Here is a 19,099-nt window from a genome sequence, read left to right on the forward strand (position 1 = left end):
GTTTGGCAGGTTAATTTAATTTGTGATTCCTTTGCATATTCATCCCTGACAGAGGAGGAGTCCCAGGCAAACCCTGGCCAATCAGTTGAGTTTTCCTGTGACGTTCCTATTCTGCTGTGGTCCCAGTGTCTCCCTTCTCTCCTCCTTTTCCTATACTTGTTCTAATTTAACAGGATAAATTTTGAATGACTCTATTCGGCTCTCTACCAGATGTCGACAAGCTGTTTAACATCTTCCAAATCAAGCAGCGTTTTCAGTAATTATTTCATGAAAGTTTTATGTCGCCTACAACATCAGAGTTTATGACATGATGGATGGTATGATCCACAGATTTATTTCACCCAAATGCACCACTACCTCAACAAAACGGCATGCTGGAAGCTTTCCAAATCTGTCTCAAAGAAGCTCTTGAATGAGACGCCGCAGCATTTAGAACGTCCCGACTGTGCCTCAGCAGTTACGCACCACACATGGCCGTTTAAGTTTCAGGGTTGTCTGGTTTTCTGCTAATTAACCATTCTCATATGAATTCTACGCCACATAGTAGTCCCCAGTATATCTATTTATCTTGGTAAATAAATAGATATGTTATAACTTTATCTCCACAGTGACAGTGAACAGTTCTCTGACAGCCTGCAAAGTCGATATTCTGCTCCGACTCGTCAAGCTTCTCAGAAAACTAGTAAGGTTTGTTACATTTTGTTTGTTGTCTGTTTTTTTTTTTTTTTTTGTTGTTGTTGTTGTTGTTGTTGTTGTTGCTAAAATGAAATAATTGTCATTTGTCTACAAATCAGTATGTTTTGTTTGGAACAAAATAGTTAATAGATTCATAAGTAACAAAGACATTTTAAAGGTGAAGTACATTATGTAATTTCTGCGCTCCCAACTTATTGCAGAAGTAATGACTTTTCAAAGAAGTTTCAGTAACATTTTATTTTCTGAAAACGCCCTCCATCTGCCATTGGTTGGCCAAACATATAGCCACAGCCCTAGTTTCGGTCTAATACATTTTTTGATCTAATAAGATCTATTCCTCTTTCTCATTCTTATAGAATTATTATTTAAATGTTATATTTAACGTTATAGTCAATAGCTTTTAAGCAGAAAGCTGTAGTATGATCTATTTAAAGGTTGGGCCCAAGTAATTGGATGAGGCAATGTTGTTTTAATACTTTTGAACAGAATCAGTCTACGAATGGCTTATTTAGAGTTAAAAAAAATTACTCTCTTCACCTTGAAATTGCCTCTTTTCATTTGCAAAGTAAAAAAAAAATAAAAACATTCTGCTTGAATTTAAGCAGCTGTGTCGATCAGAAGATGCGTATCAGAGGTGTCTGATCCTGTAAAGTGCAATCTCTTCTCGTCAGTCTCTCAGGGCTCCGCTGGCTCTCCCCCATCCCCTCAGGGAACTTGGAAGCTCCATATCTTCTCCTCTTTTCACTTCCTCTCAGCTCTACAGCTGTCAGCTCTCTCTTAGATCCTGCCTGAATGGCTCTGTGTACTCGTCAACTGTACTGGCTCACATCGGCGTGACAGTGGAGCAGAGCACTGCGCCGCCCGTGTCACACTAAAGAGCTTCTGAATAAATCCATGATCAAACCCATGGAGAGAGAGGGAGAGAGACTGATCAAAACCTTTTTAAATAGTGTTCGATACAAACGAGGGGAAAAGCCAAAGCCTCTTTGATGTGACTACAAACGCTTCCTCTGTGTCACTCTGCCGTGAGCCGCCACGTTACGTTATGTTAAACTGTTGCCCCAGCTTTTTGTGTCATGTTTTGTGTTTCCACCTCTTCCCTGCCTGCAGGGCTGCAGGTACATGCTGATCTGCCCCATAGATGAGCCTGGAGAGGAATCTCAAACTAGAAACATCCAAATCCAAGGTAACCTGGTTGACGCAACTGTGCCCAGGCTCTTACAGGATGAGTGATTGTTCTCTCTTGATGGCTTGTACAGCCCTTATTGTATAAATTCTTAAAAAACAGAATAGAAAACTGAATCTACTATAAATATCAAAACAGATTCTCATCAGTGTCATTCATCAAGCAAAATATGAAATTTGTAATTGCAAAGATAATGAATGTTTACAAAAAGGTTGCCCTACTGTCCCTTCTGCCCCACTTCTATCTATTTGTTGAGTCCCACAGTTGTTTGAGTCAAAAGTTGACATTGGATTGCTTAAACAAATTGTTATACTTATAGATTGCTTATAGTTGTCCATAAGAATGTAGACAAGAAATTATTTTTATTATCAAAAAAATTGCTCACCTTAAAGAGGCTCTTTCACAATGCTGGTACATTTTAGTTGCAAAATCAAATGGAGATCTAGTAAAATAGTATTCAAGCACAATAGCATGCCATGATATCTGTTTTGTAGTATTTGTGGCATGTGAAAACCATGCCCCACATGCTAAAATTACAAGATGCAGGTCTTAATATTGTATTGTTTGTTTTATTATTGAAGACATAACTTCAGATTCAAATAAACTTTTTGCTGAAGCAAAATCTTCTTTCATTTTTTGGTGAAGAAATCAAGGGCTTAACCAGAACGAAATGCTGCATGAAAATAATTTGATACTATAATATTCTTTAATAAATTATAGAGAAAATTATATTAATTTTGTGTAATATTCGCTAAAATAATGTTATAGCCACAGCAGTCAACAATAACAAAGCAGTGGCTGAATGTTGTTGATATAATGTTGTTGTGATACTTCAGATGGTTTTGTACTGTAAGACATAATGCTATTTAAACCTAGTAACAAATGAAAAGAGACTGAATGTAGCATTGTCCTCACCACCACTCTCAGGTGTCTCCCTGCAGAAGACGAGGAAGAGAATATCAAAGTCCCATGCTGTTTTGCGACAGCGTCTTCTGTCCCTCCAGCAGCAAGTCGCAGCCCTGCAGGCAGAGAAACAAGCAGCACAGCAGCTCGCAGCAGAGCAGAAGCAGAGACAAGTGCAAACACAAGTGCAGTTAGACTCCATTCTCCAGCAACTCAACTTCAGCAAACAGCTTTCAAAGGTACTGCATGACCAGAGCGACTCCACTAACGCTTTATTCACTCTTGGGGCTTCACAGAATTCACAAAACATTCTAAAGAATATTTTTATTTTTTATTTTAGGAAATCCAAAATATTTTTATAACATAACTGTCACGAAATAGTTAACATGAGACGAGGATACAAATGCAGAGGAAATTTATTAGTGACATGCAGACAAGGTACAAAACTCAAAACTCAGGAACTCCAGGAACGAGAAACTCGGACAAACGAACCAGCACAGGACTACAAACACAGGGAGGCTAAATAGGGGAACAAACAAGGAGGGTAACGAGACAGACAGGTGGGACAAATAAACCAATAATCAGATAACAAGATGGGAGGGGCTAGACAATAGACAGGAGCACATGGCCCAAAATAACAAAACACCCATGTGCAGCACAAGACAGGACAGGCATGTGACATTACCCCCTCCCTACGGAGCGGCTACCAGACGCTCCATAAGACCAGGGCGGGGCGGGGCGGGAGGGACAGACCAGGGTGGGACGGGAAGGACAGACCAGGGTGGGACAGGGGAAACAAAATGTCTGGGACACCAGAGTGCCCCACAGGGTTCGGGACACCAGAGTGGTCCACAGGGTTCGGGAGGCCAGGACGGGGCAGGCTGTGCAGACGGCCAGGGTGGAGACGACAGCTCATCTGGTGGCCAGGGTGGAGACGACAGTTCATCTGATTGCCAGGGCGGATCCGGCTGTGCAGGTGACCAGAGCGGAGCAGGCGGCCATGGCGGTGAAACCCGTTCGGGCGGCCATGGCTCAGGAACAGACACCACCGGCTCAGGAACAGACACCACCGGCTCAGGAACAGACACCACCTGCTCAGGAACAGACACCACCGGCTCAGGCTCAGGAACAGACACCACCGGCTCCGGCTCAGGAACGGACACCACCGGCTCCGGCTCAGGAACGGACACCACCGGCTCCGGCTCAGGAACGGACACCACCGGCTCCGGCTCAGGAACGGACACCACCGGCTCCGGCTCATGAACGGACACAGGCTCCGGCTCAGGAACGGACACAGGCTCAGGAACGGACACAGGCTCCGGCTCAGGAACGGACACAGGCTCCGGCTCAGGAACGGACACCACCGGCTCCAGCACAGTGTCCGGGGTTCCAGCACAGGAACAGTCTCTGCATCGACAGACTTGACGTGAACAGTCTCTGGATCGGCAGACGTGACGTGAACAGTCTCTGGCTCGGGAGAACCCATGTGCTTCTCCCATGCCCGCAGAACGGCCAATGCGTAGAAGGTGAAGACAGCCCTCTTGGCCATGGCAGGACTGATGGTGGGGACGGTAGGCTCCGGGATAGTCCTCCTCCTCCGCCGTTTACGAGGTTGTGACGGTGCTGCCGCCTCTTTGGCCACTACCGGACTTGAGACCACCAAACCAGGGACCACCGGAACTGGGACCACCGGAACTGGGACCACCAAACCCGGGTCCACCAGAACTGGGTCCACCGGAACTGGGACCACCAAACCCGGGACCACCGGAACTGGGACCACCGGAACTGGGACCACCGGAACTGGGTCCACTGGAACTGGGTCCACTGGAACAGTCACGGAGGGATTCTTCCTTCTCCTCCTCCGTTTCGGGACCACCGGAACTGGGACCACCAGAACTGGGACCACCGGAAGTGGGACCACCGGAACAGTCATGGAGGGGTTCTTCCTTCTCCTCCGTTTCGGGACCAGCGGTGAAGGCTCTCCTTTCAGCTGACCGCCGTCTGCCGTGGTCTCCTCCTCCTCCATAGTCCTTTGAGCGCACCTAGCGAAGTATTCCAACAAGGAAATTGAAGATCCTTTATCCTCTCCCTGAGGAAAAATCTCACTCCGCTGTATCCACATTCTTGGCTGGTTCGTTCTGTCACGAAATAGTTAACATGAGACGAGGATACAAATACAAATGGCCCAAAATAACAAAACACCCATGTGCAGCACAAGACAGGACAGGCATGTGACAATAACTTTTTAAGGTATTAAAAATCATTGTAAATGTAACTTTAAGTCAGGACTTTAACCCTTTTGCTTCAAGGTACAAGGCAAGTTGTTTATTCAAGTATCATTACAGCATTATAATACTAAAATACACATGTAATCTAGCATACGTTTAGGTTGTGTTCCAGATTGAATTACTATGGGCTATAAGATAGAGAGCTAGAAATGCCTCGTATAGAGGTATTTTAATTTATTTAAAAAAAAAAAAGGTTATAGGGGCTTTTAAGGTAAATAGACATTTAAATTATTGTTAATTTGTTTTTTATTAGAAAAATATTTCTCAAAAAGTTAGTATGGTGTTTTATTTTCTATTTTTCTCCCCTGGAGTCTGAGTCCTCGGTCACTTCTGACCGAATAATTTTCTGTTTTGAATTTTAAAAAATCACAGCTTCATCGGAAGGTTATAATACTTGGTGACTTTTATGGCATTAGGTATGTGAATACAAAAAAAAATTGAGGTCATGATCCGAGCATGCTAAGTGGTCATAAAAAAAATAGTCACACTCAGTGTCTTCGGTCAAAAATGACCGACCCATAGGAAATGAATGGGAAATTTACAAAAACACAAAAATTCTCTGAATTTTTGTCTGTACAATCTACAAATCGGCCACGATTCTAAAAAAAAGTACACCGCAGTAAAGGGGTGACACTCTACAACATCAAGAGTGCAAAAAATTCACACCCACCCACACACACACACACATACAAACACACTTTTATACACATACACACCAATAAATTCAGATTACAAAAAATATGTTTTGAATTTTTAAAAATCACAGCTTCATTGGAATGTTACGAAACTTTTCTGGCATTAGGTATGTGAACACAAAAAAAATTTGAGTTCATGATCCGAGCATGCTAAGTGGTCGTAAAAAAATTAGTCACGATTTTGGTCTTCGGTCAAAAATGACCCCCATAGGAAATGAATGGGAAATTGACAAAAACACAAAAATTCGCTACAAATCGGCCAAGATGCAGAAAAAAAGTGCTCAGCAATGAAGGGGTGAAACTCTAAAACATCAAGAGTGAAAAACATAACATAATTAATAAATATAATTAATATATATATATATATAATTAATATAATAATTATCAAAATTATTAAAATAATAATTAATAAAATGTTATAAACCTTGGCAAAAAGTATTATTTGAGAATTTCTAAAAAAATACATTCAATCCACATCTTAAAAGTAAGTAATTTGGTCCAAAAACAACTAGAATTCACAAGCATCTCCATTTAGAGCTATTACAGGCATCTAGTGGTAAACCCATGCAATAACATGATTTATTTAATTTTATGTTTAATAATTTATTTTTTTTTTTTTTTTTTTTTTTATGAAAGCCTAGTCTCTATTTTAACCGAAAATACCGCATAGAAAAAATAAATAAATAATAATAATAAAAAATAAAAAAACAAACATTATTTTCAATGTCAAAAAATGGACTATAAATATTGCATAAATATGAATGAGTTCAATCAAATTGTCTCAAAATACTAAATTAAAAAGAATAAATATTATAGAACAAAAATAAATTGCATTGGTTATTACTGGGATGGAGGAAGTTTCATTTTTAGGTGTCCGGTCACTTCTGACCGGGAAGGCCCTGAGTGTGACTGCTAAACGAAGACTATCTGAGGGTTAAATTGTCTGGTCATACTTGTGTAGCGATGTGTGGAGACAGACTTCATGAGGCTCATACATTTTTTTTTTTTTTGTTCCCGAATGCACATGCACAGTGTCGTACTGTATGTTGGCTCCAGTTAGACTGTGAGGCTTGAAATGCCAAGCCCATTTGAGATTTGATTAAGACTCTTGAGTGGAACAGGGGATCAAGATGAACGCCCAAGTGTCCAGAACCTCTCTTTCCAAAACACACCATGCTGCAGTGACACTTTGTGTGTGTGTGTGTGTTTGCACATGCGCATATATGATTGTTTGTTTGTTCGACTCAGAATCATGCATTATTAATGGAGTGGTGAAAGGGCAGCAGGTTGAGTGCCCTTACATGCTGCCCCCTGCTGCCCTGTAGTGTGATCACCCTCTTTAATTGGCTAGAGGTGGAGTGTCCAGATTTGATCCTCTCGTCTGATTAGGTGATAAAATCACAGTGGTGTGTGGAACGTGACTGTGTGTTGTAGTTTATGTTAATTTGAGAGTTTTGTGTCTTTTTTCCCTTATTGGCTTGTGTAAGAATGGTTGTCTGTAAGAAAAAAATACTGTCTATACAGGGATTCAACAGACAGACAGATGAATTCCGTAGAGTGAAGAAACTACCTTGAGAGGAACCAGACACATCCTCCTTGTAAAACAGTCTGTGATAGCAGTTCACAATCATTACCTTACATTTTACCATACATATAACATATAGCTTGTAATCATAAATATATTTTCACATTGAATCTTCAAATTAAAGCTACAATATGTAAGATTTTTGTAATAAAATATCCAAAAATCACTTGCACAGTGTGATATATTTCCTGCAGTTGTGTACTTACAATATCCCAAAAGTTCCCAAAGATTTTTAATTTCAGAGAAATTCCAATTTTAAATAATGGCTCGTCCATGTTCACTTGTCGCCTGTCAATGACGTAATATCCGCGTTATCCCTGGTTTCCGCTTGTACTGCCATAGTAACCATGACGACAGACGTGGACAACTGCGTTACGTCTAGCTAATACAGCTCACGCTGTTGTTGTTCCGTTCAAACATTATGGACGTTTTGGCGTTATGGCGTTTTTCGAGATGCCAAGAGCTCCACGTCCGTGACAAACTTCAACTTGACAGAGACGTCACTCATGCATGTACTTTATTAGACAGGTGAGCAAATGTACATAAAACTAATCAATGTTATATAGCTCAACATGATGAAATGTTAGAATATGATCAGTATGTTATTCTAATTATATTAGAATATTCTAGCTTACTGCTAGTCTCATACAGACAAACTAACACATAGAAAAACATTATAACTTTCAACACACTCAAATGCAGTTTAGTGTGATAGTGTAGACCAAGTGAAACAGTGTCGCGTTACCTCACAAGTTTCATTCGTCTAATAAACTGACCTGTGTGAGTATTAATTCAGCACTTGCGGGTAGTTAGGTAGAATTAAATGTCCTTATTCCTTTATATCGCATGTGGCGCTGATATCTGTCTCTCATTAGCAATCGCGACCTGCTTTACACCACAGTTATGTTAAAAACATCAATGTATTCACTCATCCATAAACATTATTAGATCCTTCGGCATGACGACAAGTTCCATAATTCTGCTTATGCATCATCAACCTACGCCTTTGTTATTGTAAGAGGTTAGCGACCCCTAGCGGTGAAAAAAATTACATATCGTTAGCCTCATAGCATAATTGCCTAAGAAATAATTCATTAAAAAATGACTTAGGCAATTATGCTATGAGGCTAACGATATTGTAGCTTTAATGTGGAAACAATATAAACACAGTATTTTAAATATTTGATATTTAACTATTTGGTTATTAGCATATTTTTACTAAGTACTATGAATGAAGGCAATTATCACTGATACCAATACAAAATTATTTTTTTATTTTATTTTTTTATTAATAGGGATAAAAAGATTAATTATAGCCATTAACTATTGCAGTGTAATTGAAAGCCAGGCCTAAATTGCTGATTAAATTACAGAACATTGCAAATAGAACAACTTAATTTCATTTCATTTAAATATTTTACATACTGTAATGGAAAAGGATGTGGGATAAAGACATACTAAAAGCTACTTCAAAAATAAATAAAATAAAAACCAACATAAATTGTGTTAATTATTTTTAACGAGTTAAACAGAAAATATTCATTGCCAAAAATGATTTTATTTTTTCCGGTCCAAGTATTGACGGAATAATGTGTTGTTTACTTGTCCTATAACATTTGGCTGGTCGTTCTGGTAATGGGTGATAACCAAATGCTGTGTATCTGGAAGAACGGGCCTATGTGATATAGAGGGTGAGATAGATAAATGGAGAGGGAGATCTGTATTAGGCAACAAGGCAAATGTTGATATGATATAAGTTGATATAAGACTCCATCAGTGCTAACTATGGCAGCCAGGGAAAAAGACAGCAGCCCGCCATCACACTATCAGCTGGAATGGTGGGGGGTTTAACACTTGGGTGTCAAATCCAGCTCTGCACCTTTGAATGCAAATATACTTGTGTATATTCATGAGTTCACCTAGCCGTATGCTGGGTCTTAGAATGGTGTCTGATCCCACAGCACAGGGGGGTTCAGAGTAAAACACTTCTCCACCAGCAGATGTTCCTATGATGGAAGGAGATGCAGGTGGGAAAAAAAGAGATCAATTTTGTCCACAAAAAACTTTTACACCTAAATAAATGAAAGGTACTTTTTTGACGTTAAAAATTAATTATTCACTTGAGATATCAGTGGTCTAGTAAAAGCTATTTTAGTCTATATAAGAATGGTCAATCATGTTGAGATCATGTGACCACCTGAATATGTCTCACATCATCTTGATAACCCACCTATTATCTGACACTTTAGATTGCAGTATAAAGTCATCATTGTTAAGAGATACCCCCTGCAAATTGGGTGTTTCTTCATTTACATTGGTAACCAAGACATTTTGACATTCCAGACATTCCGATGGTTGTCAATATTAAGTCCAACATTAGTATCATATTGGTTGTCTAAACATAATTGATTTAGTGCATCGAGTCATTTAAATATAGAGTATCTTTAAATGGAGTGTTGAAGTAGTACTTGATTGAAAAGTGAAGAAATGGGGAATTTCATTAGCTGTTTCTTTCATTTCAGGATTCCAGATAGTTAGTCTGTGCATTAGTGGATAAATAGTAGTATTTGTCACAAATGACATTTTGTCATTGAATCATTGACCAGTATGTTAAAATACACTTATTCTGTCAGGATACGAATTCACAGGATCCAGTTGCAAATAATAAATGAGGTTTATTGTAAACAGCAATATGAATAAACAGGACAGCTGGTGAAAACTCTGGTTGACAATAGGTCCTTGGCAGCGCAGGACTGCAGTGGGCTGAATCTCAATTCTTGGACAGATGCGGGTGACTGAAGCGAAGAACGAATCCTCAACAGGCAGAACAATGGCTGACAGAGAGACGTAGAATATCCGTGAGAAAACTGGACGAGGAACTGCACAGAAGACATGAAGCAGACAGAGTACCAGCAAACAACGATCTGACACTGAACCTGACAAACACAGCACTACATATAGGACTCATAAACGAGACACACCTGCGACTGATCTGATCGCTCGTCAGCACAGCTGACGCTGATAGGCAATCAGATCAGAGCAGTACACACAGAATGAACAAGCAAACCCGCGAACCGTGACATTACCCCACCCCTCTAGGAGCGTCTCCCGACGCTCCCAGAGGATCCTACCTGGCGATTGTAAGCATCGATAAGGGAATGATCCAATATGTCCCGGCCAGGAACCCAACTCTTCTCCTCCGGACCGTAACCCTCCCAGTCCACCAAGTACTGGAATCCATGTCCCCTCTGCCTTGAGTCCAGAATGCGACTAACCGAATAAGCTGGTTCCCCATCTACGATTCGCGGTGGTGGGGGAACCGGGGCAGGCAGATTAATAGTAGAACGAAAAAAGGGCTTGATCTTTGACACATGGAAGGCGGGGTGAATTCTCCGGTACGCCGGAGGAAGTTTGAGGCGGACCGTCACCGGACTAAGGATCTTGGTGATGGTAAACGGGCCAATGAATTTAGGAGCAAGCTTTCTACAAACGAAGCGGAGAGGAATATCAGCAGATGAAAGCCAAACTTTTTGACCAGCGACGTAGACGGGAGGTCTCGACCAGTGGCGATCAGCCTGGACCTTAGTGTGCAAACCCACCTGGAGAAGAGTCTCCCTGGCCGTTCTCCAGATGTCTCTGCACCTCTGGACGAATTTGTGAGCAGAGGGGACCGCGACTTCGGATTCCAGACTAGGAAAAATAGGTGGCTGGTACCCTAAACTACACTCAAATGGAGACAGGCCCGTGGACGACACTGGTAATGAGTTATGCGCGTACTCAACCCATGAGATATGCTGGCTCCAAGAGGACGGATTCTGTGACGCTGAACATTGCAACCCTCGTTCTAAATCTTGGTTGGCCCTCTCCGTCTGACCGTTGCTCTGGGGATGAAACCCAGAGGAAAGACTGACATTCGCCCCCAGTAACCGACAAAACTCTCTCCAAAATTTGGATATGAACTGGGGACCCCTGTCAGAGACCACGTCTGTCGGGAGGCCATGAATACGAAAAACGTGGTCTATGACAGCGACCGCTGTCTCTCTGGCTGAAGGTAATTTGGGCAGAGGGATGAAATGAGTAGCCTTCGAGAACCTGTCCACCACGGTTAAAACCACCGTGTTACCCTGTGAGGCAGGGAGACCTGTGATGAAATCTAGCGCAATATGTGACCAGATTCTCGAAGGAACTGACAACGGTTGAAGGAACCCAGCAGGAGGACGAGTGGAAGGCTTACAACTGGCACAGACCGAGCAGGCCAATACAAAACGACGAGTGTCGCGAGCCATAGTTTGCCACTAGAACCGTTGCTTAATGAGAAAAACAGTAAGATTGACTCCTGGATGACAAGCTACCTTGGAACAATGACCCCACCGGATAACGTTGGACCGCAATCTCTCTGGCACAAATAATGGTGGGCATCCGGGCGGAGGCACTACCCCATGTAAGGCCGTGCGGACCTTCGACTCGATCTCCCAGGTCAGCATTGAAACCACACAACTCTGTGGAACGATGGACTCGGGAGAAACCAGGCGTTCAGATTGAGCAAAAATGCGAGACAATGCGTCAGGTTTGATGTTCTTGGAACCTGGACGGTAGGAAATGGAAAAAAAATCGAATCGACCGAAAAAAAGTGCCCACCGAGCCTGCCTAGAGTTAAGTCGTTTAGCGGATCTGATATATTCAAGGTTCTTGTGGTTGGTCCAAACAATGAAAGGTACCCCCGCCCCCTCCAACCAATGAGGCCACTCCTCCAAGGCTAACTTGACTGCCAACAATTCTCTATTACCAATGTCGTAGTTACGTTCAGCGGGTGACAAACGATGAGAAAAATAAGCGCACGGATGAACCTTGCCGTCCACGGAGGAGCGCTGGGAGAGAACCGCACCTACCCCCACCTCTGACGCGTCGACCTCCACCACAAACTGACGAGAGGGATCAGGGGCGACAAGAATGGGGGCTGAAACAAAGCAGTCCTTTAGTTTGGAGAACGCAGCTTCAGCTGCACTAGACCACCTGAAAGTCGTCATGGTGGAGGTCAAGGCCGTCAGAGGCGCGGCTAGTTGGCTATAGTTGCGAATAAAATGCCGGTAAAAATTGGCAAAGCCCAGAAACCTCTGCAGGGCCTTGCGGGAATCTGGAGTTGGCCAATTTACCACTGCCTGAATCTTGTCGGGATCCATGCGCACCCCCTCAGACGACACAGTGTATCCTAAAAAAGGGACAGACTGTGCATGAAAAACACATTTCTCCGCCTTGACATAAAGCCCGTTCTCCAACAGCCTCTGAAGCACTCGTCTGACGTGCTGAACGTGTTCCTGGAGAGACGAAGAAAAAAATCAATATGTCATCCAGGTAAACATATATGAACTGATCGACCATGTCTCTCAGCACATCGTTGATGAGTGCCTGGAAAACCGCGGGGGAGTTGGAAAGGCCGAAAGGCATGACCAAATATTCAAAGTGCCCCCTGGGGGTATTAAACGTGGTTTTCCACTCATCCCCCTTCCTGATGCGGACCAAATGATAGGCGTTACGTAGATCCAACTTTGTAAATAAGGAGGCGCCCTGCAGTCTCTCGAAGGCTGAAGACATCAGCGGTAAAGGATAAGTATTCTTTACCGTGATTCTGTTCAGTCCTCGATAATCAATACACGGACGCAGGGAACCGTCCTTCTTACCCACAAAGAAGAATCCCTCCCCTGCAGGAGAAGAGGAAGGGCGGATGAGTTTGGCTGCCAGAGAATCAGAAATATATTTCTCCATGGCCTCCCTCTCCGGAGCGGAAAGTGAGCCAGGTTGCGGTCCATAAAACTCCCTTCAGCTCCAGAGTCCACGAGAGCCTCACACAGGTGATGCGAGGTAGCCCACTGCAGCCTTACCGGGAGGAGTGTCGCCTCTCGGGAGGATTCGTCTAAGGAAATGCCACCCGTCAGTAACCTCCTCGCTACTGACGGGCGTTGGTTTTTACTGGGAACTTAAGAGCACTGGGAACTTCCCCCGGCTCCGCAGTAAAGACACAATCCCTGCGCTCTCCTCCGTTCCTTCTCCTCCCGGGAGAGGCGAGCTCTGCCCACCTGCATGGGTTCTGGATCGGATGAGGGGCCGACTGTATCACAGGAAGGGAGGACAGGATGGACCTCTATGGCTGGGACCCGACTTCTCTGCATCAGAAGGTCTCGCCGTTGAAGACGTGCGTCCACTCGAATAGCTAGATCAATTAACCCATCCAACGATGCAGGTAAGTTCAGGGTATAGATCTCATTCTGGATACGGTCGGCCAACCCATGCAGAAACATGTCCCACTGCGCCTCGCTGTTCCACTTACATTCTGCGGCCAGTGTCCGGAACTCAATCGAATAATCTGCAACTGACCTGTGGTCCTGATGGAGGTCCTCTAACACTCTAGCTGCTTCCTTGCCAGAAGCTGCACGATCGAACACCTTCCTGAGCTCAGTACTGAAAGTCTGAAATGACCCCAAACAGTCATGTCCTTGCTCCCATACAGCGGTTCCCCACAGCGCCGCTCGTCCGGACAGTAGTGTAATTACAAAAGCTACTTTGGACTCCGCAGTGGGAAATGATGAGCGCTGTAGAGCAAAAAACAAGGAGCATTTAATCAGGAATGCATGACATAGGTGTGGCTCACCAGAATAGGCAGCAGGTGGAGGCAGACGTGGTTCAGAGTTGTAGGCTGGTCGATCCGTGGGTGGAACAGCGGGTGGTGGATTAGGCGCAGTGGGCGCGTGGGCAGGCTCGGCTCTAAGATATTGCATCTGCTTCGTCAGTTCAGATACCTGCGCCACCAAGGCCTGGACTGCTCGACCAGTAGCCGTGATCTGTTCGTCCTGTTGATCAAACCGAGTGTTGCTGTTATAAAGCGCGTCTCTCAGTTCGGTCAAATTCGCTGGATCCATCCTTGGTCATATCGTTATGTCAGGATACGAATTCACATGATCCAGTTGCGAATAATAAATGAGGTTTATTGTAAACAGCAATATGAATAAACAGGACAGCTGGTGAAAACTCTGGTCGACAATAGGTCCTTGGCAGCGCAGGACTGCAGTGGGCTGAATCTCAATTCCTGGACAGATGCGGGTGACTGAAGCGAAGAACGAATCCTCAACAGGCAGAACAATGGCTGACAGAGAGACGTAGAATATCCGTGAGAAAACTGGACGAGGAACTGCACAGAAGACATGAAGCAGACAGAATACCAGCAAACAACGATCTGACACTTAACCTGACAAACACAGCACTACATATAGGACTCATAAACGAGACACACCTGCGACTGATCTGATCGCTCGTCAGCACAGCTGACGCTGATAGGCAATCAGATCAGAGCAGTACACACAGAATGAACAAGCAAACCCGCGAACCGTGACATATTCAGAATAGAAAAACTACAACTGCTGTTTCTCAGTTAAATACAAAGGTTGATTCTGCATTAAAGTCTTTTTATTTTCATTTTACAAATATAAAAATAATAATAACAATAACAAAAACAAAAACAATTATCTTGCTCAAACAGAACTCCCCATCCTCACTGTACCATTTTTGCACATCATCGTATACAGTACACATTCTTATTCTGTAAACTGTCCTTTAAAAATTTGATAAAAGTAGATAAAAGAATTTCCACGAGAGGAGAAAAAAGACAAATAAGTGGAATGGGATAAAATATTATATTCTAGAATATCAAAAAAGGGGAGGAAAAATGAAAAAAAGACTGAGAATTAAAAAAAAATCTTCAAACAACAGATATTTCATTTGGTTCCATTTTCTGTGTGTATGTCAGTGGCTTTAACTTTTTCTTGGAATAAATGTTATTGGTATAATAATATTGGTGAAAATTGGCAAAGTAATGTAAAACATGTTGCATAAAATGTTCAATTTATTTAGCAGTAATTGCATCAGTTTTGAATTTTTTATTATCAGCCAAGTTCCACAGTTCCGCACATTATTTTTATCCATTCATGTTCTGGTGCTTTTTTTTCTTCCGTCTGTGTGAGTGAGAGTCTGTGTTTCTTCTGTATTAGTGTTCGTGTCAGGTGTCACCCTTCTCTCAGCTCACATTGATCCCTGTGCCCTTTGTGGGCGATCCCTGGTATCGATCTTTTATTTTGCTCATTTTAATGTCTCTCTCTCTCTCTCTCTCTCTCTCTCTCTCTCTCTCTCTCTCTCTCTCTCTCTCTCTCTCTCTCTATCTATCTATCTATCAATTCAATTCAAATGAGCTTTATTGGCATGACTTGTACAGTATTGCCAAAGCATTGGCCATTACATAAGCAACAAACAAATAATCAATAAAGTCAATAAATCAACCAGTAAACAAATGCATGAATACATTTATATAAACAAGAAAAAAAAAAAAAAAAAACTATCTCTCTCTCTCTCTCTCTCTCTCTCTCTCTCTCTCTCTCTCTCTCTCTCTCTCTCTCTCTCTCTCTCTCTCTCTCTCTCTCTCTCTCTCTCTCTCTCTCTCTCTCTCTCTCTCTCTCTCTCTCTCTCTCTCTCTCTCTCTCTCTCTCTCTCATTATATTGCCTTGGCAGAAAAGACAAAGCTTTTGTGATAAACGGCCAAGTTCAATTAAACCTAGAAGCAGAGTAGTCATACTGTACCACAGCTGAAGTGTCACAGAGCTTCTGTAGTGATCACACGGATGTCATATGCAGTATTAGTAGAGAATGGATCTCTTATTACAGAGTCTGTGTTGTATATTAGATGAGTTGAATGGCTTCTCCCTTCCGTACATGTGTTAGAATTGTGGTTTTAGCAGCACCTTATATAATGCATCTGCTGTAGTGTGTGGGTGTGGGTGTGTGTGTGTGTGTGTGTGTGTGCGTGCGTGCGTGTGTGTGTGTGTGTGTTTCCCTTGTTCTCTCTAAGTGGAACACATGCTCAACAGTGAAGTGACACTTTCATCAGTCAATCACAGCACATATCCCTGCAGAGCTTCCAGCTGCTGTCTTTCTTTTTTTTTCTTTCTTAAATAAAGAATTAACATATTTTTATTTTATTCACCAAGTGCTCCTACCACAAGCCGGTGCTGTGACACAATAAGTGTAGGTGACAAAAGTGCTCTATTTGTCCTCAATCTAAGCTCATGTTGTTACGGATGACAGAGGAAACACACAAAATGTACTTTGACAGGTAAGACACCATCACCTATCTACCCCCACTCAGGTCAGCCTTCTCATGAAGATGGCTGTCACTCCTTTGAGCCGTTCAGATTAATCATAGTGGTGGGATTACGAGGGCAGTGTGGTGGAACCCCTTCTATCACCATGGAGGAGGGACTTGACAGGCTGTTTGACAGGCCGGGCCTGTAATCTGCGTAATTTGCAGGTGTAGTCCGTGTTTCTTTTTTAGGAAGGTTCGGGATTACCTCAGGATTAGACTCCTCGTCTGACAGTGAGGCTTTCAGGAGCTGTTAACATTAAGCCCAACTAACCTCCCCACATCTCGTCCAAGTTTGGTAAGAGAGACGAGTGTGACTGGATTCTAACAAGCTTGACAGTTTAATTTACTGCTCCAGGTGACTGACTAGCCATGGCAATTCGTAAATCAGTGATCTGTAGACGTGACAAATCAGCTCAAGCTAATTTATTCTTGCAAAAAATAAAAAGCAAAAAAATATATATATAATTATGTAAAATTATATTTATATAAAATGTACACATAATTTTTTAAACACTGTGGATCATAGTGAACAAACAGTGGTTTATAGCATGGGTTTTCAAACTGGTGTCCGGTATCCCCCAGAGGACTGTAAAGGGTTATTGGGGTCCACGTAAAATTTGAGGGAAAAAGACATTAACAGATTTTACTAAATGCATTTTTAGGACTGTTAAAGTTCATGTTTTAACTTATTGTAGATAATAATTAAATATGTGTAACACTTAGCACATTTTATATTATTAGTATTATGGATGTTATTTGTTGTATTTTTTTTTTTTAAATACAATTTTATTTGTATCATTAGACAACTTATACAAAATTATGTACATTTTTTTTATTATTATTATTATTATTATTATTGACAGCCCTAGTGTAAACATTAAGAAATAATCATTAAAATCTTTATTTTAAAACTTATAGATAATATTTTTTATTATTTTGACTTTAGTACAATGACAATATAAATTATATATAAATATCTTAATTATTATCTTAGGCCACCACCAAATTTGTTGTTTACGAATGTTTTGTTGTTTTAATGACAATCCATATTTATTTTTCGGTCTCTTTATTAAGATTTAAACAGAAATACAGGAAATATGTACAAAAAAAGTAACAAAATAATAAATAAAAAAATCAGAACATAACGGCTTCTTTACAGTTTTTACCAACTGCTTACACACAAAATCTTTTCATGTCACACGATTTTTGAAACCTCTCACTCAAAGTGCAAAACTACATGCCAAATTTTCAAAACCATAAGATATTTCTCAGCCTTTGACTCAGTTTTCAATTGCATAAAACACTTTTTGCAAAACACTACACACAATTCTCTACCTAAAACACAAACATCTATCAGGAAGTGACTTGCTTTCCTTTTCCAAACACAACCAATCAAAATGCTACACTTATTCACCAGGTCACACAGACACACTCCTCACATGTGCAAACACTAATTGCTTAACTGATCACTAACAAATCACTGCTATACTGAAGTATAGGCCTAAATAGGTCAAAGGTCAGATGATCTGTTTTGAACAATGGATCCCTGGGACCCCCCCACACCCCCCACCCCCCCCCCCCCCCCCACACACACACACACACACACACACACACACACACACACACACACACACAATTGTGTTATTTACTGTATTCTAAAGAATATACTTTTGGTTTACAGTACATATGTTTATGGTTTTGTTGTATGCTACTGTAAACAACAATAATGTTAGACCTAATAAATATTTTCTGTTTCTACATTGCATTGGTGTTTACAGTGTACTTGTTACATCAGATTACTTTCACTGTAGAACATTGTATTGAAATGTAGATATAAGCCTATGAAAGACCAAAGAGCTTTAGATTTAGAACAGCAGTGTTTACATGGTATATCCAAAAATGTATTATTATGAAAGAAGTGTTTGCCATTTGATGCAAATGCTTCATTCTGACGTGTGTTTATGGCATTTTGAATGCAGTGTTGCCTTTTGAAGGAGATTTGAGGCATTTTGCATTTTGTGTGTGCAGTTTTGAGAATTGTGTGTAGAGTTTTGAAAAAAGGAGACTTAGTTTTGAAAACGTGTGTAAGCAATTGGTAAAAACTGTAAGCAAAAATCAGTATTTAGTGTGACCTCCTGGACTTCTTCCAGTTTCTCAAAGAAGAAACTCTGAGAAACTTCTCATCATATTTTGAAAGTTTTCTTGACCTTCCAGTCCTTTTCCATTCCATTCCATTTAGGTTTGAGAGAGCTAGGTTCCTGCTATTGTGCAAGTGTAAGTGGAGGTCACTAAATACTTGCCTTTTTAGCCTATAGAACCTTTTTTTTTTTTTTTTTTCATATTCTAATAAACAGAATGATAAATAATTATATAGGGTCATTATACCATTGCAAAAACAACATCTAATGGTGGACGTTTGCACAGTACTGTATGTTTTCATATTTATACCTTTTTAAATGTATACCTTTACAATTTTTCGAAGGTTATCACCATATGAGGTCATTGGCATCATCAAATTTGAAAATCTGTGTTTTATTGGCTTATAGGGGGGCATTGGATGTA

At 41.5% G+C, this 19,099-nt stretch overlaps 1 protein-coding gene across 3 annotated transcripts in view; it reads left to right on the forward strand.

The window, feature by feature from the left end:
* cntln (centlein, centrosomal protein) overlaps window positions 1–19,099 on the forward strand; it is a 175,123-nt gene that overhangs the window by 135,533 nt on the left and 20,491 nt on the right. For all 3 annotated transcript variants that reach the window (XM_079863540.1, XM_079863542.1, XM_079863541.1), the window contains exons 16-18: window positions 609–687; window positions 1,807–1,882; window positions 2,810–3,024. In XM_079863540.1, coding sequence (XP_079719666.1) covers window positions 609–687; window positions 1,807–1,882; window positions 2,810–3,024 — 370 coding nt within the window. The remainder of the gene's footprint in view (window positions 1–608; window positions 688–1,806; window positions 1,883–2,809; window positions 3,025–19,099) is intronic.

Source organism: Squalius cephalus (genome assembly GCF_949319135.1).
Source record: "Squalius cephalus genome assembly, chromosome: 2".
Taxonomy (NCBI): Eukaryota; Metazoa; Chordata; class Actinopteri; order Cypriniformes; family Leuciscidae; genus Squalius; species Squalius cephalus.